Source organism: Lichenostomus cassidix, chromosome 2, assembly GCF_008360975.1.
Source record: "Lichenostomus cassidix isolate B80296 chromosome 2, HeHo_3.0, whole genome shotgun sequence".
Classification (NCBI taxonomy): Eukaryota; Metazoa; Chordata; class Aves; order Passeriformes; family Meliphagidae; genus Lichenostomus; species Lichenostomus cassidix.
This window is the reverse complement of record NC_139482.1, coordinates 150,924,806-150,947,949: the sequence shown is the minus strand read 5'-3', so window position 1 is coordinate 150,947,949 and position 23,144 is coordinate 150,924,806. Positions and strand designations below refer to the sequence as shown.

Below are 23,144 nucleotides of genomic sequence, written 5' to 3'. Positions count from 1 at the left end.
AGCAGTTACCAGGACATGATTAGGAAAAGAAATACAATGAGGTTGAGGAAGTTGATTGTCCTGTCATGCACCACTGGTGGGGTTGCATGGTGGAACAAGGATATGGATACTGTTGACTAAGAGAAGTGCTGAGAGACAAATGACATGGACAGGATTGCAGTATCCTTAAAACGAGAAGTTGAGAGAGCTGTGTGTTGTTCAGGGAGGAGGAAAAACGGGCAAAAGGGATGTGTTGTCATTATGCCATGGCACGTCCTCACTGATGACACCTCAGTTGTCCTCAGATTTTTTTGAATCATCTATATGTTCAGAAATGAGCCAGGAAAAGAAAATGGTCTAATTCTTGCCATTAAAAGGTGCCACGAAAACCAGATGGACACAGCCTTAAAGTCAGAACATGAAATTGCAGAAATGCATGAATGAAAACACTCCCCAGCTCATGACTCAACAGGCTGGGCCAGCCAAGATACGCTGCCTCCAAAATGCCCAAGGACATGCAACTAGGCTGTCCCGCCCCTCCAGAACCAGCATAAAAGCCAGATCAGTGCCTCTCTCCCTCACACACTTCTCCTCACACATTCTCCTCCTGCTCCTGACAACAGGTAAGCCACAAGCCCCTGACCCTCCTGCTCCTACACCCCTGGCCCCTCTCTTCCAGCACTCCCAGCCCCAGCCGCAGCAGCCCTCATGCCTCCCCACAGACCCACAACAGCCTCCACACTCCCTTGCCCCCCTGCATCACCACCCCTCACACCCCCACCCCCAGCCCTGCCTCACACCCCTCTCTCTTCCAGGGACCCTCCACACCACACCCATGGCCTGCAACACCCTCTGCCGCCCCTGTGGACCCACCCCACTGGCCAACAGCTGCAACGAGCCCTGTGCCCTGCAATGCCAGGATTCCCGTGTCATCATCAACCCTTCCCCTGTGCTGGTCACCATGCCAGGACCCATCATGACCTCCTTCCCCCAGAGCACTGCTGTTGGATCCACCTCTGGGGCTGCTGTTGGGAGTGAGCTCAGTGCCCAGGGACAGCCCATCTCTGGTGGATTTGGTGGCTTTGGCTATGGCTTTGGCTATGGCCGTGGATTTGGCTATGGGCTGGGAGGCCTGGGCTGCTATGGCAGAAGGGGAGGCTACATCTGCTAAGGATCCTCAGCACCAATCCTGATGCCATTCACCCGCTCCCTGGAACACTCTGCAGCCATTGAGGATGCCTGTCTGGGCTAAGGCTCTCAAACAGGCTCAGTGCTTCCAGCTCCTGCTCTCCAGGCTTGAAGCAAGGCAGCATCCAAGGGGTCAACCTGGACTGCCTGCAAACACAGGCTATCTGCCTCCTGCTCTTCTCCTGCTCCTTGGCCTGCATTGCTTCTTTTCCTCTGTCCAGTCCCCTCCTCTACAAAAGTCTTCTGCCAAGCCAGAGACCATCAGGCACCTCCTGTGGGCTGCCCCCTCTGCAGAGCCAGAAGGCTTTGATGCTCTGGCAAAACCCACTGCAAGCAAAGGACCTCAGCTGATCGTTGCCCTACTTCTACCTCAGACTGTTCTTTTCTGCTGATCATGATGTTTCAGGTTTTTTTGCATCAATAAATTTCGCTTGCATCACCACCTGAGATGTCTTCTCTTCCTTCACTGGCACACACTGGCACACTTTTCTCTTCCACCGCATTACAGAAACCTTTCAAGTACTGAATCAAAAGCTTGGATACAGTAATGCAAGTCAATTCCTGCCTCTGACACAAGTCCCTTGTGGGTGGTGTTTGCACTTTGGCTGGACTCCTGTTGCTCCAATCCATCATTATCTCACAAGCCCATTTACAGATTTGCCCAGCAGGCTGTCATCCTTATTTTCAGAACCCAGAGTTGAAAGTACAACTCCAGTCTCACCAGAGTGAAGTAGAGGGGCAAAATTACCCCCTTCACCCCCTGCGCAGAGTGTAGGGATGAGCCCAGGACATAGTGAGTTTCTTGTTGGTGCATTCACATTGCCAAGGCATGTCCAATTCTTCATCCACCAACACTCCCAAGTCCTCCTCCTCGGGCATGCTCCTAATCAACTCATGGCCCATCTAACAACCATTAATGAGATTGCTCCAATCTGGGTGCAAGATCTTGCACTTGGACCTGTTGGCCCTCATGACATTGACACCAACCCATCTCCACAACCTGTCTGGAACCCTCTGGATGCCATCCCTTCCCTCAGACCATCAACCACACCATTCACTTTGGTGTCATTCCCAATCTTTCTGAGGGGACACTCAAACCCACTGTCCATGTGCCCGACAAAGATTGGAAGTGATAATGGTCCCAATATCAGTCTCTGAGGGTCACTACTCATCCCTGATCTCCACACAGAGACATGGAACCATTGACCACAACTCTTTGAGTCAGACCATCCTGCCCATTCCTTATATACCAAATGGTCCAACTATCAACTCCACATCTCTCCACATTAGAGACAAAGATGCTTTCTGGCACAGGTAAAAAAGGCTTTGCACAAATCCAGCTACCTCTGTTAGGTAATTAAATCACTTTTTGCAACATTAAGTTGGAGCCTGTTCACCCTCTTTTTTTTTCTTCTGTGCGTCCTCCTACCAGTGTCCTATCTCATTTGACTCACAAGATTGGTGTGTGTTTTTGCAGTTTGTTTTGTTGCAGCAAGAGTCAAGGTGCCTGGCGTTTAGTCGGGGTCAAACCTGGATATTGGTCCCACTTCCCTCTTCCAACAATGCTGGTACCAATACCAACTCATCAAGGCATCCTACATGGTCAGCTGGACACAGTCTCAAGAGCAGAACATGGGACTGTTGTGGTGTGGGAAGAAAAATACTCCCAACCTCATGACTTGCCTAGCTGTGCCAGGCAAGAGCTTCTGCCTGGAAAATGCCCCAATGCCATGGGCCAAGGCTGTCCCAAACATTCAGCCCTGGATCATCCTCAAGGCCATACTCTTCAGATCTTCTCCAGCAGAATCTTGTCTTCCTTGTTCCCAATAACCCAGAGATTAACAGAATTCTCCAGTATCACCAGAGAGGAGCAGAGGGGCAGCATCTGCTGCACCTGGATTGGAGCAATCCCAAACATGCAGGATACAGGTTGGGTGATGAGGGGATTGAGAGCAGCCCCAAGGGGTGTTGGTGGATGAAGAATATGATGTGCTCCACCCTGTGAAAGTGCTGACAAGAAACCCCACTGTGTCTAGAACTCATCCACACAGTGTGGGCAGGACACGAGACGCGAGGAATCTGGCCTTCTGCTCTCCTGTACTGAGAATAGACATCTTTGTTGAATTCTGAGTCCCCAAAGACAAGAAAGACATGGACCTACCATGCTTGAGTAGATCAGCCATTAGGACTGCAAATTTATGAGGGTCAGGACCAACTGGTGTCCAGCCAAAGTGAACACACCATCCTCAAGGGGCAGTGATAGCATGAGTGTATCCAAACCTGTGATTCAGAAGCTAAAGGATTTGTGTGATGTACTGGAAGAGCAAACTGTGCCAGTGTGTAGTAGAATGGGAAATATTTCCTAAAAGAGGTCTTGGTGCACTTCTTTGCACACACTAGAGACCTCTACAACCCTAGATTTGTGCTGAGTTAGGCTGGAAATGACCTTGTAGGAGAAAGAAGGAGTCATTGGAAGTTGTGATGCAGGAACATTTTATTGAACTAGAAGACTGAAAGGTCATGCGAAGCCAGTGGAAAGAAGCAGTCAGAGGTGCAGGTAGGGTGGCCATAGGCTGAGGCCTTTTTCTTGCAGAAGTTTTTGCCAGAGCCTCAAGGCCATCATGCCCTGCCCTGCAGAGGTGCGCAATGGTCTCAGCCTTGGGAGAAGGGGTTTGTCCAGAAGAGACTTGATGCAGAACAGGGAGCAGGAGAAGAGCAGGAGGCAGATGGGCCATGTTTGCAGTCAGCCCAGGCTGGCCCCTTGGCTGCTGCCTTGCTTCAAGCCTGGAGAGCAGGAGCTGGACGTGCTGAGCCTGTTTGAGAACCTTGGCTCAGAGAGGCTTCTTCAATGCCCGGGGTGTGTTCCAGGGAGTGGGTGGGTGGTGTCAGGAGTGGTGCTGAAGATCCTTAGCAGATGTAGCCACCCCTTCTGCCATAGCAGCCCAGGCCTCCCAGCCCATAGCCAAATCCACGGCCATAGCCAAGGCCATAGCCAAAGCCACCAAATCCACCAGAGATGGGCTGTCCCTGGGCACTGAGCTCACTCCCAACAGCAGCCCCGGAGGTGGATCCGACAGCAGTGCTCTGGGGGAAGGAGGTCATGATGGGTCCTGGCATGGTCACCAGCACAGGGGAAGGGTTGATGATGACGCGGGAATCCTGGCATTGCAGGGCACAGGGCTCGTTGCAGCTGTTGGCCAGCGGGGTGGGTCCACAGGGGCGGCAGAGGTCGTAGCAGGCCATGGTTGCAGTGTGGAGGGTCCCTGGAAGAGAGGGTAGTGAGGCAGGGAAGGGTGGTGTGAGTGTGAGGGGTGGTGAATGCAGGGGGGTGAGGGAGTGTGGGGGCTGTTGTAGGTCTGTGGGGAGGTGTGAAGGTTGCTGAGGCTGGGGCTGGGTATGCAGGAAGATAGCAGCCAGGGGTGTAGGAGCAGGACAGTCAGGGGTTTGAGACTCACCTGGTTGTTGTCCAGGAGCAGGAGGAGAAGGCTTGAGGAGAAGTGTGTGAGGGAGAGAGGCTCTGGGCTGGCTTTTATGCTGGTCCTTTGGAGGCGGGACAGCTTTGTCCCATGGCCTTGGGGCATTTTGCAGGCAACCTCTCTTGCCTGGCCCAGCCTGGTGAGTCATGAGATGAGGAGTGTTTTCTTTCAGAGAAGTCTGCAATTCCTTGTCCATTTGACCTTGGCGGCAACTTTCATGAGTTGGTATTTGGGAGGATTTGATTTTTCGATGCATGTTGGGAGGGCTGTATAAACAACCACTGCCCAAGAGTTTTGCAATGTCCTCAGTGAGGTCATGTTGTGGCACTTATTTGCTGTGGTTTGTGGGTGTCTTGTGAAGACTGGGCCTCTGTTTGGTGTGACTTGATGTCCTTCAGCCATTGTGTTGCAAACAGGAATGTTGAGGGAGCTGCTGATGTCCTGGGGAGGTCACTCTGCAAGAGCTTGGAAAGATTCCAGTGCCTGGGAATGCTTCATGATGAATGAAAAAGAGCTTGTGGTCTTATGTCTTGAATGGTATCAAGGGAGAGGAACTGGAAAAGTAGAGGTTGCTCAGGATGAACTTGTAGTGTTACAGTCCAGTTTGATTTCTGAAATTTACATGAAAATTTACTCTGTCATTTAAAAGTAGACTTATTTGCCTTGTTAAAAAAGTGCAATAACAAAAACCGAAAAGGACCTGATCCCTTCTTTCCCAAGCCAATCTTTGACGTCAATTCACTTATTCCGCATTCAAGACACAAGGTTTCATAACTTATAAGTCATAAGACTTAATGTTGTGTTCCTTTGAGCAAAACCCAATAATTACTAACGGACATTCAGTGAGCTCCTCTTTCCTTCTTTGTCATGGTTTGGTTGTTCCTTTGTGGAATTCTGCAATTTCATGTCTTGCTCCTGAGGCCATGTCCTTCTGACTTTGGTGGTAGGTTTTAGTTGCTAAAATTAGAGACCAATGTGTGTTGTTGATGGTGCATGCCAGGACATGTAAAACATTCAAGCAAAATTTACAAGGATTGGGGTGTCTTCAGTGAGGTCATGCCATGGCATATTGACATGTCCCATTTGCATTCTTGCCTCCTGCCTGAAGAAACTCCCAGCTCTCTGCTTCTCCTCGTCTAAAGGATACTCCAGTCCTGACAGTGTCATGGTCTCCCTGCACTGGTCTTGGTCACCCGTGCCCATGTCGTTGCTCCACTGTGCAGCCCCACCAGTGCTGGGGAACAGGAAGATCAACTCCCTCCATCTGCTTGTATTTATTTTCCTAATCCTGTCCTGGTAGCTGCTAGAGCTTTTTAGCACAAAGGGGACATGGCCACCTCCTCACCCATTGATGCTCCACCAGGAGCACAAGGTCCTTCCCTGCTGGAACACTTTGGTTGCCGAGGGAATGGGACTTCTGTCAGGGCTTTAACACAGTCCCACAGGACATCATGCTCTCTAAACTGGAGACACACGGGTTTGATGGGTTGGTTAATCAATGGATGAGGAAGAGCCAGAGAGTGCTGGTCAATGGCTCTCTGTACAGGTGGAGGCTGGTGTTGAATCCTTCATGGCTGTGCCATGGACAGGTGCTCTTGAACATCTTTATCAAGGACATGAGTAGCAAGATTGAGACCATCCTCATCATGTTTGCAGGTTACAAGTAGCTGAGCTGTGCAGTTGACACCAGAATATATAGGGATCCCATCAGGAGGGCACAGGGAATGTTGAGAACCTAAGAACCTCTTGAGGTTCTACAATTCCAAGTGGAAGATCCTGCACCTGCATTGGGGCAATCCCAGACAGGAGCTCAGCTTGGGAGAGGAACTCCTTGAGAGCAGGTCCACAGAGAAAGACCTGAGGGTTCTGGTGAGCTAAAGTCTCAACAGGGAACAGAAGTGTGAATTTTCAGCCCAGAACACCAGTCATATCCTGGGCTGCACAGAAAGGCGTGTTGCTAGCAGGAATGGCTGGGGGTCAGTTGGAGACATGAGCATGTCGTCACTGTCCTGGCAAAGATCAAATGGATCAAGAGATGGCCATGTGTCTTTGCAGCAAAAGAACTTCTGGAAAGGGGTTTCCAGCAAATTGAGGCTTCCTCTCTCCCCAGAGACAAGGATATCTGATTTGGGGTGATGTGCTGGGCTCTGCAGTGGAAGAAAGACATCAACTTGTGGAAGAACAGAGCAGGGACAGGAAGAAGGTGACCAAAAATACTGTGGTCTCTGCTGGGATTAGAAATCAGAGACCAGCAAGGATTATTTTAGCCAGGAGGGAAGAATGGACAAAGGAGATGTTGTGAGAGTTCTATGGCATGACCTCACTCGTGACACTCCAGTTCCTGTAGGCTTTCTGGCATCTTCTGCTGTCTGATGCAAAACAATACCAATCTATTGGCATCCTTGCTTCACAATTAAAAAGTGCCATGAATGTAAGATGGACAAGGCCTCTAGACAAGGACATGGAATCACAGAATTCCACAAAGAGACACCTGCACCATGACAGAGGAGGAAAGAGGATCACACTGGCCCTCCCACAGCAATCTTTTTCCAAAGAGAAAAAAAAGAAAAAAGGTTTTTCCAAAGAGGGAAAAAATGTTCAGACTGACAGGATATAAGTTTTGAAATTACATGGCTTAAATGCAGAATAAGTGAATTCACGTCGCAGACTGGCCTGGGCAAAACATGATCAAGCATCATGGGTTGCTTGTTTATTTTCTTAAAGGGGTGAAGAAATGTAAGGGCAGAAGTACATTGACATGTACATTTAGAAATCCAAATGGACCATACCATTGGAATAAGTTAAACATAACCAGATTTCCAGATCCTCTCTCTTGATCCCATTCAAGACACAAGGCCATGAGCACTTTTTCACCCATCAGAAAGCACTCCCCAGAACTGCAACCTTTCCACACTCTTGCAGACTGACGTCCCCAGGCCATCAGCAGCTCCATCAGCATTCCTGGGTGGAACACAATGACTCATGGACATCCAGTGGCATAGAATAGAGGAGCCCAGTCACCCACAAGTCAGTCAAAAGACACCCACAAAGCACAGCACATGAGTGCCACAAAATGACCTCACTGATGACATTGCAATTTTCCTGGGCACTGGTAGTTTATTCAGCCCTACCTGACACAAATTTAAAAATCAAATCCTCCCAAATACCAACTCCCAATTAAAAGCTGCCGCCAAGGTCAGATGGACATGGCATCAAGGGAAAGGCATGGAATTGCAGAATTCTGTGAAGGAAAACACTCCCCAGCTCATTACTCACCAGGCTGAGCCAAGCAAGTGCTGCTGCCTGCAAAATGCCTCAAGGCCATGAAACAAAGCTCTCCCACCCCTCCAGAACCAGCATAAAAGCCATCCCAGTGTCTCTCTCCCTCACACACTTCTCCTCACACCTTCTCCTCCTGCTCCTGCTGACAACAACCAGGTGAGCCTCAAGCCCCTGACCCTCCTGCTCCTGCACCCCTCACCCTATCTTCCAGAACACCCAGCCCCAGCCTCAGCAGCCCTCATGCCTCCCCATAGACCCACAGCAGTGTCCACACTCCCCCACCCTCCTGCATCACTACCCCCACACCCCTTGTCCTCCCCTGCCTTATCCCCCTCTCTTCCAGGGACCCTCCACATCACAACCATGGCCTGCTACGATGCCTGCCGCCCCTGTGGACCCACCCCGCTGGCCAACAGCTGCAACGAGCCCTGTGCCCTGCAATGCCAGGATTCCCGTGTTGTCATCAACCCTTCCCCTGTGCTGGTCACCATGCCAGGACCCATCATGACCTCCTTCCCCCAGAGCACTGCTGTCGGATCCACCTCTGGGGCTGCCGTGGGCACTGAACTCAGTGTGCAGGGACAGCCCATCTCTGGTGGATTTGGTGGCTTTGGCTATGGCCTTGGCTATGGCCGTGGATTTGGCTATGGGCTGGGAGGCCTGGGCTGCTATGGCAGAAGGGGTGGCTACAACTGCTAAGGACACTCAGCACTGCTCCTGACGCCATTCACCTGCTCCCTGGAACACACCCCAGGCATTGAGGATGCCTCTCTGGGCCAAGGTTCTCAAACAGGCTCAGTGCTTCCAGCTCCTACTCTCAGTTCTCCAAGCAAGGCAGCAGCCAAGGGGCAGCCTAGGCTGCCTGCAAACATGGCCCATTTGCCTCCTGCTCTTCTCCTGCTCCCTGCTCTGCATTGCTCCTTTGGGTCTGTCCAGTCTCCTGTGCTGCAAACCTCTTCCTCCTATCCAGAGACCATTGGGCACTTCCGGTGTGCTGCTCCCTCTGTGGAGCAAGAACGCTTTGATGCTCTGGAAAAACCTCCTGGAAGCAAACACCTCGCTGATGGTCACCTTTCCTCTACCTCAGACCAGTTCCCTTCTCTTTGCTGCTCATGACCTTTCAAACCTCTACCTCAATAAAGATTTTCTTGCATCACAGCCTCAGAAGACTCCGTCTTCTTTTTTCTCCCAAATTTCTTCCAATGTTGCTCAACACTAATCCAGGGTTGTAGACGCCACTGGTGTGATAAAGTGCACCAAGACCTGCCTTAGGACATATTTCCCTGTTCTACCACCCACTGTCACTTTGCTCTTCCAGTGCATCCCACAAACCCTTCTGTTTCTAGAACACAGGCTTGGATACACTAATGCAGGTCTATGCCTGCCTCTGATACAAACCCCTTGTGGGCAATGTGTTTGCTTTGGCTGCACACCAATTTCTCCAGTCCCTCATCATCTTCCAGGCCTATCTGCAGATCTGCTCGAGTTGGTCCATGTCTCTGTTATTCTAGTGGCCCTACAGTTGAACACACAGTTCCAGTCTTAATAGAGAGGATTAGAGGATATGAATCCCCTCCTCACCTGCTGTCCTCGCTGTGGGGACGAGTGAAGGACATGCGGAATTTCTGGTTGGCAAGTGCACATGGACAGGGCACATCATATTCTTCATCCACCAACACCCCAAGTGCTCCTCCTTGCAGCTGCTCTCAATCCCCTCATCACCCAGCCTGTATCCTGCACTTTTGGCATTTCTCAAATCCAAGCATAAGACATTCTGCACCTCTCCTCTGCTGATACCAGAGAATTGTGTTCATCTCTGGGGTACTGGGAATAAGGAAGACAAGACTCTGGTTTAGGAGATCCAGAGCACAACCTTGAGGATGATCCAGGGCCGAAGGTTTGGGACAGCCTTGGCCCATGGCATTGGGGCATTTTTCAGGCAGCAGCTCTTGCCTGATGGAGCTTGGTGAATCATAAGGTGGGGAGTGTTTTGCTTCCCACAGCTCTGCAGTGTCATATCCTGCTCTTGGGGCCTTGTCCATAGGAACTTGGCTGCAGCTTTGATGAATTGGTATTGGTTCCAGCATTGGTGGATGAGGGAAGAGGGACCACTATCATGTACCTAGACTTGTGCGTGGCATTTGTTCCTGTGTCAGAAAACATTCTTGTGTCTGACTTGGAGAGAAATGGAGTTGGTGGCTGGAAGATCAGGTGGTGGATAAGGAATGGGCAGGATGATCTCACTCAGAGTTGTGGTCAATGGCTCCATGTCTCTGTGTGGAGAACAGGGATGAGTGATGACCCTCAGAGACTCATGTGGGGACCATTATCACTTCCCATCTTTGTCAGGGACATGGACAGTGGGTTTGAATGCCCCCTTGGCAAGACTGTGAATTATACCAAGCTGAATGGTGTGGTTGATTGTCTGGAGGGAAGGGATGGCATTCAGAGGTATCTTGACAGGCTGAGGAGAAGGGCTGGTATGAAGCTCATGAAGGTCAATAGGGCAAAGACGAAGGTCCTGCTCCAGGATTGGATCGATCTCAGTAATGGACATTGGATGGGTGATGGGTTGATTGAGAGCATCCCCAAGGAGAAGGACTTGGGATGTTGTTGATGGACATTCTTCAGCCATGTGAATGCACTGACCAAAAATCCCCCATGTCCTGTGGTCACCACCACAGCGTAGACAGCCCTTTCTGCCCCTTTGCTCCAGTCTGATGAGACTGGACTTGTGTGTTCCACTCTGGGGACACAAAAACAAAAAAGAAGACACAGAGCTGCTTGAGCAGATCTGTAAATGGGCTTGGGAGATAACGATGGGCTGGAGCAACTGGTGTCCAGCCAAAGTGATCACACAGGCCAGGAGGGACTTGTGTCAGAGGCAGGGATAGACCTGCATGAGTGTATCCAGGCCTGCATCCAAGTAACTAAAAATTTCTACAATATGCTTGAAAAACATAGTATACCAGAGGGTAGTGGAACTGGGGAATTACTAAGAGTGCTCTTGGTGCACTTTTTCATGCACCCCAGAGGCCTCTAGAACATGGGCTTAGTCTGGAAGGGTGTAGGGAGAAGAAAGGTAAAGGAGTCATCTGAGGTTTTGATGCAGGAAAACTTTATTGAAGTAGAATATTGAAAGGTCATGAGCAGCAAATGGAAGTGAGATGTTCTGAGGAGCAGGTAGGATGACCATCAGCGGAGGTGCTTTGCTTGCAGGAAGTTTTTCCAGAGCATCAAAGGCTTCCTGCTTCACAGAGGGAACAGCGCACCAGTGATGCCCGAAGGTCTCTGGATTGGGAGAAGGAGCTTGCAGCAGAGGGAACTGGACGCAGCCAAAGGAGCAATGCAGAGCAGGGAGCAGGAGAAGAGCAGGAGGCATACAGGCCATGTTTGCAGGCAGCCCAGGCTGACCCCTTGGATGCTGCCTTGCTTGGGGCCCTGAGAGCAGGAGATGGAAGCACTGAGCCTGTTTGAGAACCTTGGCCCAAAGAAGCATCCTCAATGCCTGGGGTGTGTTCTGGGAAGTGGGTGGTTGTTGTCAGGAGTGTTGCTGAGGGTCCTTAGCAGATGTAGCCTCCCCTTCTGCCATAGCAGCCCAGGCCTCCAAACCCATAGCCACAGCCCAGCCCATAGCCAAATCCACGGCCATAGCCAAAGCCACCAAATCCACCAGAGATGGGCTGTCCCTGCACACTGAGCTCACTCCCAACAGCAGCCCCAGAGGTGGATCCAACAGCAGTGCTCTGGGGGAAGGAGGTCATGATGGGTCCTGGCAGGGTGACCAGCACAGGAGAAGGGTTGATGATGACGCGGGAATCCTGGCATTGCAGGGCACAGGGCTCGTTGCAGCTGTTGGCCAGCGGGGTGGGTCCACAGGGGCGGCAGAGGGTGTTGCAGGCCATGGGTGTGGTGTGGAGGGTCCCTGGAAGAGAGGGGTGTGAGGCAGGGCAGGGTGGTGGGGGTGTGAGGGGTGGTGATGCAGGAGGGTGAGGGATTGTGGAGGCTGTTGTAGGCCTGTGGGGAGGCATGAGGACTGCTGAGGCTGGGGCTTGGAGCATGATGGAAAAGAGGGGCGAGGGGTGCAGGAGCAGGAGGGTCAGGGGCTTGAGACTCACCTGTTGTTCAGCAGGAGCAGGAGGAGAAGGAGTGGCGAGAAGTGTGTGAGGGAGAGAGGTGCTGGGGTGGCTTTTATGCTGGTTCTGGAGGGGCGGGACATCTTGTCCCATGGCCTTGGGGCATTTTGGAGGCAGCAGCCCTTGCCTGGCCTAGCCTGGTGAGTTAGGAAGTGGGGAATGTTTTCTTTCATGTAATTCTGCAGCGTCATGTCCTAATCTTGAGAACCTGTCCATTTGACCTTGGCGGCAGCTTTTAATGGCGAGAATTAGAGACCAATGTGTTTTTTTGACAGCATGTATCACAACACGTAGAAGATTTAACCAAAGCTGAGGGGAACTGGGGAGTCATCACTGAGGTCATGCTGTGGCATATTGACAACATGTCCCATTGGCATTCTTGCCTCCTGCCTGAAGGAACTCCCAGCACTCTCAGCTTCTCCTCATACTAAGGTTACCCCAGTACCATCAGTGTCATGGTCTCCCTGCACTGCTCTTAGTCAACTGTACCCATGTCTTGTCCACTGTGGAGCCCCACCACTGCTGGGGAACAGGAAGGTCAACTCCCTCCACCAGCTCGTATTTATTTTCCTAATCCTGTCCTGGTAACTGCTGAAGATTTTTTACACAATGGGGACATGGCCACCTCACGACCCTTTTATGCTCTATCAGGATTAGAAAGTCCTTTCCTGCTTGAATGCTTTTGTTGCCAAGGGAAGGGCAGTTGGTGTCATGTTCTTGGACTTCTGTCAGGACTTTAACACAGTCCCACAGGACATCCTTCTCTCTAAACTGGAGACACAGGGGCTTGATGGGTGGACTAATCAGTGGATGAGGAAGAGCCAGAGAGTGCAGGTCAATGGCTCTATGTACAGGTGGAGGCTGGTGTTGAATCCTTCATGGCTGTGCCATGGATTGGTGCTCTTGAACACCTTTATCAAGGACATGAGTGGTGAGATTGAGACCACCCTCAACATGTTTGCAGGTGACATGGAGCTGAGCTGTGCAGTTGACACAAGAACATGGAGGGATTCCACCAAGATGGAGATAGGGAAGGTTGAGAAGTGAGACTGGAGATTCTCAAAACATTCAATAATTCCAAGTGCAAGGTCCTGCACCTGCATTGTGGCAATCCCAGAGATGAGCTCAGCCAGGGAGAGGAACTCCTTGAGAGCATTCCCACAAAGAAAGATTTGGGGGTTGGGGAGGACCAAAAGCTGGACGTGACTCAGCATTGTGAGTTTTCAGCCCAGAGTACCAGCCATCTCCTGACCAGCACAGAAAGAGGTGTAGCCAACAGGAATGGCTGGGGGTCACTTGAAGACATGAGAAAACACCCAGATTCCTGTAGGCCTTGTTTGTATCTTCTACATTCCTGAGACAAAACAATAGCAATTCATTGGCCTCTATTCCTCCAAGTTAAAAGCTGCCGCCAAGGTCAGGTGGACACAGTCTCAAGGGAAGGGCATGGAATTGCAGAACAGCAGGAAGGAAAAACTCTCCACCATATGAGTAACAAGGCTGGGCCAAGCAAGAGCTGCTCCCTGCAAAATGCCCCAAGGCCATGGGACAAGGATGTCCTGCCCCTCCAGAAACAGCATAAAAGGCAACTCAGTGCCCCTCTCCCTCACACACTTCTCCTCACATCTTCTCCTCCTGCTCCTGACAACAACCAGGTGAGTCCCAAGCCCCTGAACCTCCTGCTTCTACACCGCTAGCCCCTCTATCCAGCACTCCCAGCCCCAGCCTCAGCAGCCCTCACGCCTCCCCACAGACCCACAACAGCCTCCACTGTCCCTCTCCCCCCTTCATCACAGCCTGTCATACCCCCACACCCCTGACCTGTCTCACTCCCCCTCTCTTCCAGGGACCCTCCACACCACAACCATGGCCTGCTACGACCTCTGCCGCCCTTGTGGACCCACCCCTCTGGCCAACAGCTGCAACGAGCCCTGTGCCCTGCAATGCCAGGATTCCCGTGTTGTCATTAATCCTTCCCCTGTGTTGGTGACCCTGCCAGGACCCATCATGTCCTCCTTCCCCCAGAGCACTGCTGTCGGATCCACCTCCGGGGCTGCTGTTGGTAGTGAGCTCAGTGCCCAGGGACAGCCCATCTCTGGTGGATTTGGTGGCTTTGGCTACGGCCTTGGCTATGGCCATGGATTTGGCTATGGGCTGGGAGGCCTGGGCTGCTATGGCAGAAGGGGTGGCTACAACTGCTAAGGACCCTCAGCAACACTCCTGACACCAACCACCCACTTCCCGGTATACACCCCAGGCATTGAGGATGCTTCTTTGGGCCTAGGTTCTCAAACAGGCTCAGTGCTTCCATCTCCTGCTCTCAGGGCCCCAAGCAAGGCAGCAGCCAAGTGGCCAACCCAGGCTGCCTGGAAACATGGCCCATCTGCCTCCTGCTCTTCTCCTGCTCCCTCCTCTGCATCGCCCCTTTGGTTCTGTCCAGTCCCCTGCACTGCAAACCCCTTCTCCCAATCCAGAGACCTTCGGGCACCTCCTGTGGGCTGCCCCCTATGCGGGGCAGGAAAGCCTTTATGTTCTGGCCACCCTACCTGCAGGCAAAGGACCTCAGCTGATGGTTGCCCTACTTGTACCTCAGACTGCTCTCTTCCATTTGCTGCTCATGATGTTCTACTTTTTTTGCATCAATAAATTTGTCTTGCATCACTGCCTGCAATGTCTTCTTTTCCTACACTGGCACACACTGGCACACTTTGCTCTTCCACCACATCACAGAAGTCTTTCAGCTGCTGAATCACAAGCTTGGATACAGTAATGCAAGTCCATTCCTGCGCCTGACACAAGTCCCTTGTGGGTGGTGTGTTCACATTTGCTGGACACCAGTTGCTCCAACCCCTTTCCATTTTCCGTGCCCTTCTCCAGTTTTGATCAAGCAGACCCATATCATTCTTATTTTCAGGCCTCGGGATTGAAAGGACAACTCTAGTCTCATCAGAGTGAAGTAGAGGGGCAAAATCCCCCATCACCTGCTGCTCACAGTGTGGGGATGAGCCCAGGACATAGGGAGTTTCTTGTCGGAGCATTCACGTGGCTGAGTGTGGTGGTTTTGATTGCCCCAAAACATCAGTAAAGTATTTTTAACATCTAGAAGAAATTTAGACCCTTCAGAAGCTGTTGTGGTAGGCCTGGGTTGGTGTCTGAGGGGTGAGGAGTAGCACAAAGATGGCTCCTGTGTGTCCTGAGTGTATGTTCTGGAAGTCTTTACATCAAGTCCAGCAGAGCCAATCTCTGATGGCTCTGAAGGTGATGGACATGCTGCCGGCCAAGTTTGGGCCAAGTAGAGGTGCTGGTTACGCCTCTGTGAAAATATATTTAAGAAGAAATCAAAACAAAGCAGGCATGCACTTCCTTCACTTCTTTGTAGTTAGAGGAGGAGGAGGTAGAAGTGAAAATATGTGAGAGAGAACAGCACGGAGAGAGATGCAAAGGTCAGTGAAGAAGGTGGGGGAGGAGGTGCTCCAAGTGTCGGAGCTGAAAACCCTCTGCTAGCTGTGGTGGTCATGGGAGGAGCAGGAGATTCTCCCTGCAGCTCATGGAGTCCATAAAGATGCAGAAATCCACCCACAGCCCCCACTCTAGAAGAGCAGGTGGATGCCTGGAAAAGACTGTGAACCAGTAGGAGTCTCATCTAAGAGTTAAAACTGCAAAGACCTTGCAAGAGAGAGAAAAGCCTTTTCCTTGCTCCTGGCATAGAAGCAGCCTGGCCTCAGCTTGGGAGAGTCTGCACAGCAACCTATGGACAAAAGGACTCATGTTGCAGCAAGATTCGGGTGGGATGTTGCTCGTGAGATTAGACCCATGCCAAAGAAGTTCCCAGAGGACTGTCTCTCATGGGAAAGACCCTGTGGCTAAGTAGAGAACCCCTCTCCCTGATTGGGCTGACCAGAGAACCCCTCAACCTGCCTGTGTTGGTTTGAAAACAAACCAGTGGGAGATCACAAGTCAAGATTGAAATTAAAAATAAGTGAAATAATACAAGGAAAAGCACTGACAAAGTCAGATACAACCTAACACCCTGTTAGGGTGGTAGTAGCAGTCCAACTGAAGTAGTCCAGTTGAAGCGGTGATCCTGTGAAGGTCTAGTCTCCAGCTGAATGCCCTGTCTGTGCTGTTAGTTTGGAAAGAGGGAAGGAGGGTGAGCGCAGAGACTACTTCTTAAGAGGGTAGGGGATAAGAGCAGAGAAACTGTCTAAAGAGAAAGGGAGAAACAAGTAGAGATAAAGAGTATTTGTAGTAGAAGAATTGTAGTGATGAATAAATTTAAGAATCTGCTCTGTGGACTGAGAAAAGACCCCACACCCTGCCTTCTTACCCAGGCTTGTTAATTATAAAAGAGGAAAGGGGGTGAATACTATAGGTTCGTAAGAGGGAGGGGGGGAGTGAAAAAAAACTGTATAAAAAGTTTATTTTTGCCTTGCATTTATCCTCCAACTCTGTTAGGTAATTAAATCACTTTCTGCAACTGAAAGATGGAGCCTGTTTGCCCTTTTTCTTTTTTCTGTGCGTCCTCCTACCAACCAGTGCCCTATCTTATTTAACTCATGACATTGGTGTGTATTTTTATAGTTTTTTTTCTGTAGCAAGAGACAGTTGTGGTGCCTGGCGTTTAGTCAGTGTCAAAACTTGACACTGAGGAATGTCAATTCTTAATCCACAAACACCCATAAGTCCTTCTACTCAGGCATGCTCCTAATCAACTCATGGCCCATCCAATATCCATTACTGTGATTGCTCCAATCTGGGTGCAGGATCTTGCACTTGGTCCTGTTGACCTTCACAACATTCACACCAGCCCATCTCCCCAAGCCTGTGTGGAACCCTCTGGATGCCATCCCTTCCCTCCACACAATCAGCCACACCACTCACCTTGGTGTCATTCCCAATCTTTCTGAGGGGACACTCAAACCCACTGTCCATGTTCCCGACAAAGATTGGAATTGATAATGGTCCCAATATCAGTCTCTGAGAGTCACTACTCATCCCTGATCTTCACACAGAGACATGGAACCATTGACCACAACTCTTTGAGTCAGACCATCCTGACCATTCCTTATACACCAAATGGTCCAACTATCAACTCCACATCTCTCCCCATTAGAGACAAAGATGCTTTCTGGCACAGGTAAAAAAGGCTTTGCACAAATCCAGCTACAGGATATTGGCCTCTCTTTCCCCTTCCACCCATGCTGGTACCAATACCAACTCATCAAGGCATCCTACATGGTCAGCTGGACACAGTCTCAAGTGCAGAACATGAGACTGTAGTGCTGTGGGAAGAAAAATACTCCCAACCTCATGACTTGCCTAGCTGTGCCAAGCAAGAGCTTCTGCCTGGAAAATTCCCCAATGCCATGGGCCAAGGCTGTCCCAAACATTCAGCCCTGGATCATCCTCAAGACCACACTCTTGAGATCTTCTCCAGCAGAGTCTTGTCTTCCTTATTCCCAATAACCCAGAGATTGACAGAATTCTCCAGTATCACCAGAGAGGAGCACAGGGACAGCATCTGCTGCACCTGGGTTGGAGCAATCCCAAACATGCAGGGTACAGGCTGGGTGATGAGAGGATTGAGAGCAGCCCCAAGGAGCAACACTTGTGGTGGTGGTGGATGAGGAATATGATGTGCTCCATCCTGTGAAAGTGCTGACAAGAAACCCCACTGTGTCTAGGACTCATCCTCACACCATGGGCAGCACAAGAGAGTGAAGGAATCTGGTCCTCTTCTCTCCTGTACCAAGAACAGATATCTATTTTGAATTCTGAGTCCCCAAAGACAAGGAAGACATGGACCTACCATGGTGAGTAGATCAGTGGTTAGGACAGCAAAATTATGAGGGTCAGAAGCAACTGGTGTCCAGCCAAAGTGAACACACCATCCACAACAGGCTTCTGTCAGAGGCAGGGACAGACCTGTATGAGTGCATCCAAGTCTGTGATTCAGGAGCTAAAAGATTTGTATCAAGTACTGGGAGAGGAAAGTGTACCAGTGTGTAGTAGAATGGGGAAATATTTCCTAAAAGAGGTCTTGGTGCACTTCTTTGCACACAGGTTTTACAACCCTGGATTAGTGCTGAGTTAGACTGGAAAAGTAATTGTAGAAGAAAGAAGGACTCAACGGAAGTTGTGATGCAGGAAAATTTTATTGAACAAGAAGACCGAAAGGTCATGCGAAGCCAGTGGAAAGAAGCAGTCTGAGGTGCAGGTAGGGTGGCCATCAGCCGAGGTCTTTTTCTTGCAGAAGTTTTTGCCAGAGCATCAAGGCCATCATGCCCTGCCCTGCAGAGGTGTGCAATGGTCTCAACCTTGGGAGAATGGGTTTGTCCAGAAGAGACTCAATGCAGAACAGGGAGCAGGAGAAGAGCAGGAGGCAGATGGGCCATGTTTGCAGGAAGCCCAGGCTGGCCCCTTGGCTGCTGCCTTGCTTGGGGCCCTGAGAGCAGGAGATGGAAGCACTGAGCCTGTTTGAGAACCTTGGCTCAGAGAGGCTTCCTCAATGCCCGGGGTTGGTTCCAGAAAGTAGGTGGTTGATGTCAGGAGTGTTGCTGAGGGTCCTTAGCAGTTGTAGCCTCCCCTTCTGCCATAGCAGCCCAGGCCTCCCAGCCCATAGCCAAATCCACGGCCATAGCCAAGGCCATAGCCAAAGCCACCAAATCCACCAGAGATGGGCTGTCCCTGGGCACTGAGCTCACTCCCAACAGCAGCCCCAGAGGTGGATCCAACGGCAGTGCTCTGGGGGAAGGAGGACATGATGGGTCCTGGCAGGGTCACCAACACAGGGGAAGGATTAATGACAACACGGGAATCCTGGCATTGCAGGGCACAGGGCTCGTTGCAGCTGTTGGCCAGCGGGGTGGGTCCGCAGGGGCGGCAGAGGTCGTAGCAGGCCATGGTTGTGGTGTGGAGGGTCCCTGAAAGAGAGGGGAGTGAGACAGGGCAGAGGTGTGGGGGTACAATGGGCTGTGATGCAAGGGGGCGAGGGAGTGTGGAGGCTGTTGTGGGTCTGTAGGAAGGCATGAAGGCTGATGAGGCTGGGGCTGGGAGTGCTGGAAGAGAGGGACCAGGGGTGCAGGAGCAGGAGGGTCAGGGGCTTGAGACTCACCTAGTTGTCAGCAGGAGCAGGAGGAGAAGGTGTGAGGAGAAGTGTGTGAGGGAGAGACGCACTGGGCTGGCTTTTATGCTGGTTCTGGAGGGGCGGGACATCCTTGTCCCATGGCCTTGGGGCGTTTTGCAGGCTGCAGCTCTTGCCTGGCCCAGCCTGTTGAGTCATGAGCTGTGGAGTATTTTTTCCTTTCTACAACTTTGCAATTCCATGTCCTGCCCTTGAGGCCATGTCCATCTGACCTTGGCATAAGGTTTTAACTGGGGGATAGAATTTGGGAGGATCTGGCCATTTGATGTGTGTCAGGGAGGGCTGAATAAACACCCAGAGTCCAGCAGAGTTGCAAAATCATCAGTGAAGTAATTTTTTGGCACTTGTATGCTGTAGTTTTTGGATTCCCTATGAACAGTGGGCACCTCTTTTGTACCACTGGATGTCTATCACTCATTTTGTTGCACCCAGGAATGCTGTGGGAGGTGCTGATGACCTGGGCAGGTCATTCTGCAGGAGCTTGGAAAGATCCCAGTGCCTGGGAGTGCTTTGTGAGGGATGAAAGGGAGGTCACACTCCTGTGTCTTGAATGGGAGCAAGAGAGAGGATTTTGAAAAAGAGAAGCTGGACCGGCTGAACTTCTTCCAGTGTTATTATCCATTTAGATTTCTTGTATTTTCCCAACAACCTAGTCAGTCATTTAAAAAGTATTTCTTAACCTCATTCTGAAATCCAAAAAACAAACAATAAACATAGGCCCATCCCTTTCTGCCCAGCCTGGTCTGTGACATCATTGCCTTTATTCCACATTCAAGCCATAGGGTTTCATAACTTATATCCTGTCAGTTGCAATATTGTGGTCCTGCTAGAAAAAAACCAATAATTACTAATGGACAATCAGCAAGTTCCTCTTTCCTTCTCTTTCATGGTGTGGGTGTTCCTTTGTGGAATTCTGCGATTTCATGTCTTTCACTTGAGGCCATGTCCATCTTACCTTGGCAGCAGCTTTTAAGTGTGAGTATTAGAGGTTAAATGCTGGTCTTGATGGTTCATGTCAGGATGGGTTGAAGACATGACCAAAGCTTTGGGGAGATGAGGTGTCATCAGTGAGGTCACCCCATGGCACTCATGTTCTGTGGTGAAGAGGGACCCCATTTCCTCACAGCACCTTCAGGCTGCTCTAAGCTTTGCAGGTGTTCTGGGGATGGCAGTTTGCCCCTTTGATCACATTCTCTTCCTCCCTACCTTGGCTCCATCTCTCCAGCCTTGTCCATATTCCTGGCCTTTTCCACTGGAGATGGGAAATCAATCCTTATGGCTTAGGGAGGTGTCCTGTGCTTCCCACAGTCTTGTGTTGTTTCATCTGTAGTGATCACCTCAGCTCGGCCCAGTAAGGTCACCCTTTGGGGTCCCAGTGTTGGGCTCTGGCTTACACATGGAAAGGAAACCATGAGGATAAGGAGAAGATGATGAATGAGGAGGACAATTCCTCATCCATTGATTAGTCCACCCATCAAACCCATGTGTCTGCAGTTTAGAGAGAAGGATATTATGTAGGAGTAGGCTAAAGCCTTGGCAGAAATCTGAGCATATGACACCAGTCACCTTTCCCAAAGTGAAGGACCTTGTGCTCCTGGTGGAGCATCAATGGGTCAGGAGGTGGCCATGTCCCCTTTGTGCTAAAAAGCTCCCGCAGATACCAGGACAGGATTAGGAAAATAAATACAAGCAGGTGGAGGGAGTTGATCTTCCTATTCCCCAGCAGTGGTGGGGCTGCACAGTGGATCAAGGGCATGGGCACGGTTGACCAAGACCAGTGCAGGGAGACCATGACACTGTCAGGACTGGAGTATCCTTATGATAAGGAGAAGCAGAGAGCTGGGAGTTCTTTCAGGCAGAAGGGAAGAATGCAAATGGGACATGTTGTCAATATGCCATGGCATGACCTCAGCGACAACACCCCAATCCTTGTAAGCTTTGCTTGAATGTTTTACATGTCCTGGCATGCATCATCAACAACACATATTTGGTCTCTAATTTTAGCAACTAAAACCTACCACCAGGGTCACATGGACATGGCCTGGGGAGGAAGACATGAAATTGCACAATTCCACAAAGGAACAACCAAACCATGACAAAGAAGGAAAGAGAAGCTCACTGCATATCCGTTAGTAATTATTGGGTTTTGCTCAAAGGAACACAACATGAAAACTTAGGCGTTATGACACCTTGTGGGTTGAATGTGGAATAAGCGAATTGACATCACAGATTGAGAAAAAAGGGATCAGACCCCATTTGTTGTTTGCATAGAGAATCCATTAATGACATCAAGGAATAAAGTTTAATTGACAGAATATGTTGTCATGTAAATTTCAGAAATGCAAGTGGTGCATTACAATGGAACAAATTCAGCCTGAATAACCTCCATTTTTCCAGATCCTCTCTCTTGATCCCATTCAAGACACAAAAGAATAAGCTCTCATTCATCAGAAAGCCCTCCTAGGCACTAGGAGCTTACCATGCTCTTGCAGAGTGATCTCCCCAGGACATCAGCAGCTCCCTCAGCATTCCTGGCTACAACACAATGACCGATGGACATCCAGGCACACAGAGGAGGGGCCCAGTCTTCACAAGGCACGTACAAACTACAGCACAGGAGGACCACAAGAGAACGTCCCTAATGACACTGCAGCTCTTTGGGGCTCTGGTTTGTTTATTCATCCATCTCTGACACATATTCAAGAATGAATTCCTCCCAAACGCAAACACAAAAAAGTTGCTGCCAAGGTCAGAGGGACACAGCCTCAAGGGAAGGACATGGAATTGCAGAATTGCATGAATGAAAACACTCCCCAGCTCATGACCTCATGCCAGACTGGGCCAGGCAAGAGATCCTGCCTCCAAAATGCCCCAAGGCCATGGGACAAGGCTGTTCCACCCCTACACAACCAGCATAAAAGCCAGCCCCATGCCTCTCTCCCTCATACACTTCTCCTCACACATTCTCCTCCTGCTCCTGACAACAACCAGGTGAGACTCAAGCCCCTAAACCTCCTGCTCCTGCACCCCTGGCTCCTCTCATCCAGCACTCCCAGCCCCAGCAGCCCTCATGCCTCCACACAGACCCACAACAGCCTCCAAACTCCCTCTGCATCCCTCACACCTCCACCACCCCTCACACCCCCACCACCCTACCCTGTCTTAACCCTCTCTCTTCCAGGAACCCTCCACACCACAACCATGGCCTGCTACGATGCCTGCCGCCCCTGCGGACCCACCCCGCTGGCCAACAGCTGCAACGAGCCCTGTGCCCTGCAATGCCAGGATTCCCGTGTCATCATCAACCCTTCCCCTGTGCTGGTCACCCTGCCAGGACCCATCATGTCCTCCTTCCCCCAGAGCACTGCTGTTGGATCCACCTCTGGGGCTGCTGTTGGGAGTGAGCTCAGTGCCCAGGGACAGCCCATCTCTGGTGGATTTGGTGGCTTTGGCTATGGCCTTGGCTATGGCCGTGGATTTGGCTATGGGCTGGGCTGTGGCTATGGGCTGGGAGGCCTGGGCTGCTATGGCAGAAGGGGTGGCTACAACTGCTAAGGACCCTCAGCACTGCCTGTGACACCACCACGTCATGGCTCTGGAAAGAACTCCTGAAAGCAAACCATCTCGGCTGTTCATCCCCCTGCTTGCACCTCACACTGGATTCCTTCCAATTTTTTCCTCCTTTCTCTTCATTCTTGTGCATGAATAAAGTTTTCCTGCATCAAAGCCTGAGATTTCTTGCCATCTTTCTGTATTCCAATGACATCACATCCTCACCCAGCACATTCCAGAGTTTCACAGGACACTGGGGTGTATGGAATAGGCCAATAACACCTTTCCTAACATATATGTCCAAACATCTAATAACAAAGTCTGGCATGGGAAGGAGAGGAGAAGGCAGCTTCCTGAATATGTCACACATGTCTTACCTGATACACC

The 23,144-nt window shown here is 50.7% G+C and overlaps 7 protein-coding genes across 7 annotated transcripts; 4 read left to right on the top strand and 3 right to left on the bottom strand.

Annotated features, from left to right (window-relative positions):
• Nucleotides 1–814: 814 nt before the first annotated feature.
• LOC146442555 (feather beta keratin-like) lies at nucleotides 815–1,150 on the top strand. The gene has a single exon (XM_085049918.1). It carries the CDS (start codon nucleotides 815–817, stop codon nucleotides 1,148–1,150), a length of 336 nt encoding a protein of 111 aa, XP_084906044.1.
• Nucleotides 1,151–3,316: 2,166 nt separating this feature from the next.
• LOC146442554 (feather beta keratin-like) lies at nucleotides 3,317–4,410 on the bottom strand. The gene has a single exon (XM_085049917.1). It carries the CDS (start codon nucleotides 4,408–4,410, stop codon nucleotides 4,075–4,077), a length of 336 nt encoding a protein of 111 aa, XP_084906043.1. The 3' UTR covers nucleotides 3,317–4,074.
• A 3,878-nt stretch (nucleotides 4,411–8,288) lies between these two features.
• On the top strand, nucleotides 8,289–8,754 carry LOC146442553 (feather keratin B-4-like). Its single transcript, XM_085049916.1, has one exon. The coding sequence runs from the start codon at nucleotides 8,289–8,291 to the stop codon at nucleotides 8,622–8,624; it is 336 nt and encodes a 111-aa protein (XP_084906042.1). The 3' UTR covers nucleotides 8,625–8,754.
• A 2,590-nt stretch (nucleotides 8,755–11,344) lies between these two features.
• On the bottom strand, nucleotides 11,345–11,830 carry LOC146442552 (feather keratin B-4-like). The gene has a single exon (XM_085049915.1). The coding sequence runs from the start codon at nucleotides 11,828–11,830 to the stop codon at nucleotides 11,489–11,491; it is 342 nt and encodes a 113-aa protein (XP_084906041.1). The 3' UTR covers nucleotides 11,345–11,488.
• A 2,097-nt stretch (nucleotides 11,831–13,927) lies between these two features.
• LOC146442551 (feather beta keratin-like) lies at nucleotides 13,928–14,304 on the top strand. The gene has a single exon (XM_085049914.1). It carries the CDS (start codon nucleotides 13,928–13,930, stop codon nucleotides 14,261–14,263), a length of 336 nt encoding a protein of 111 aa, XP_084906040.1. The 3' UTR covers nucleotides 14,264–14,304.
• A 3,957-nt stretch (nucleotides 14,305–18,261) lies between these two features.
• LOC146442550 (feather keratin B-4-like) lies at nucleotides 18,262–18,964 on the bottom strand. Its single transcript, XM_085049913.1, has one exon. It carries the CDS (start codon nucleotides 18,962–18,964, stop codon nucleotides 18,629–18,631), a length of 336 nt encoding a protein of 111 aa, XP_084906039.1. The 3' UTR covers nucleotides 18,262–18,628.
• Nucleotides 18,965–22,406: 3,442 nt separating this feature from the next.
• On the top strand, nucleotides 22,407–22,760 carry LOC146442549 (feather keratin B-4-like). The gene has a single exon (XM_085049911.1). It carries the CDS (start codon nucleotides 22,407–22,409, stop codon nucleotides 22,758–22,760), a length of 354 nt encoding a protein of 117 aa, XP_084906037.1.
• The last annotated feature ends 384 nt before the right edge of the window (nucleotides 22,761–23,144 follow it).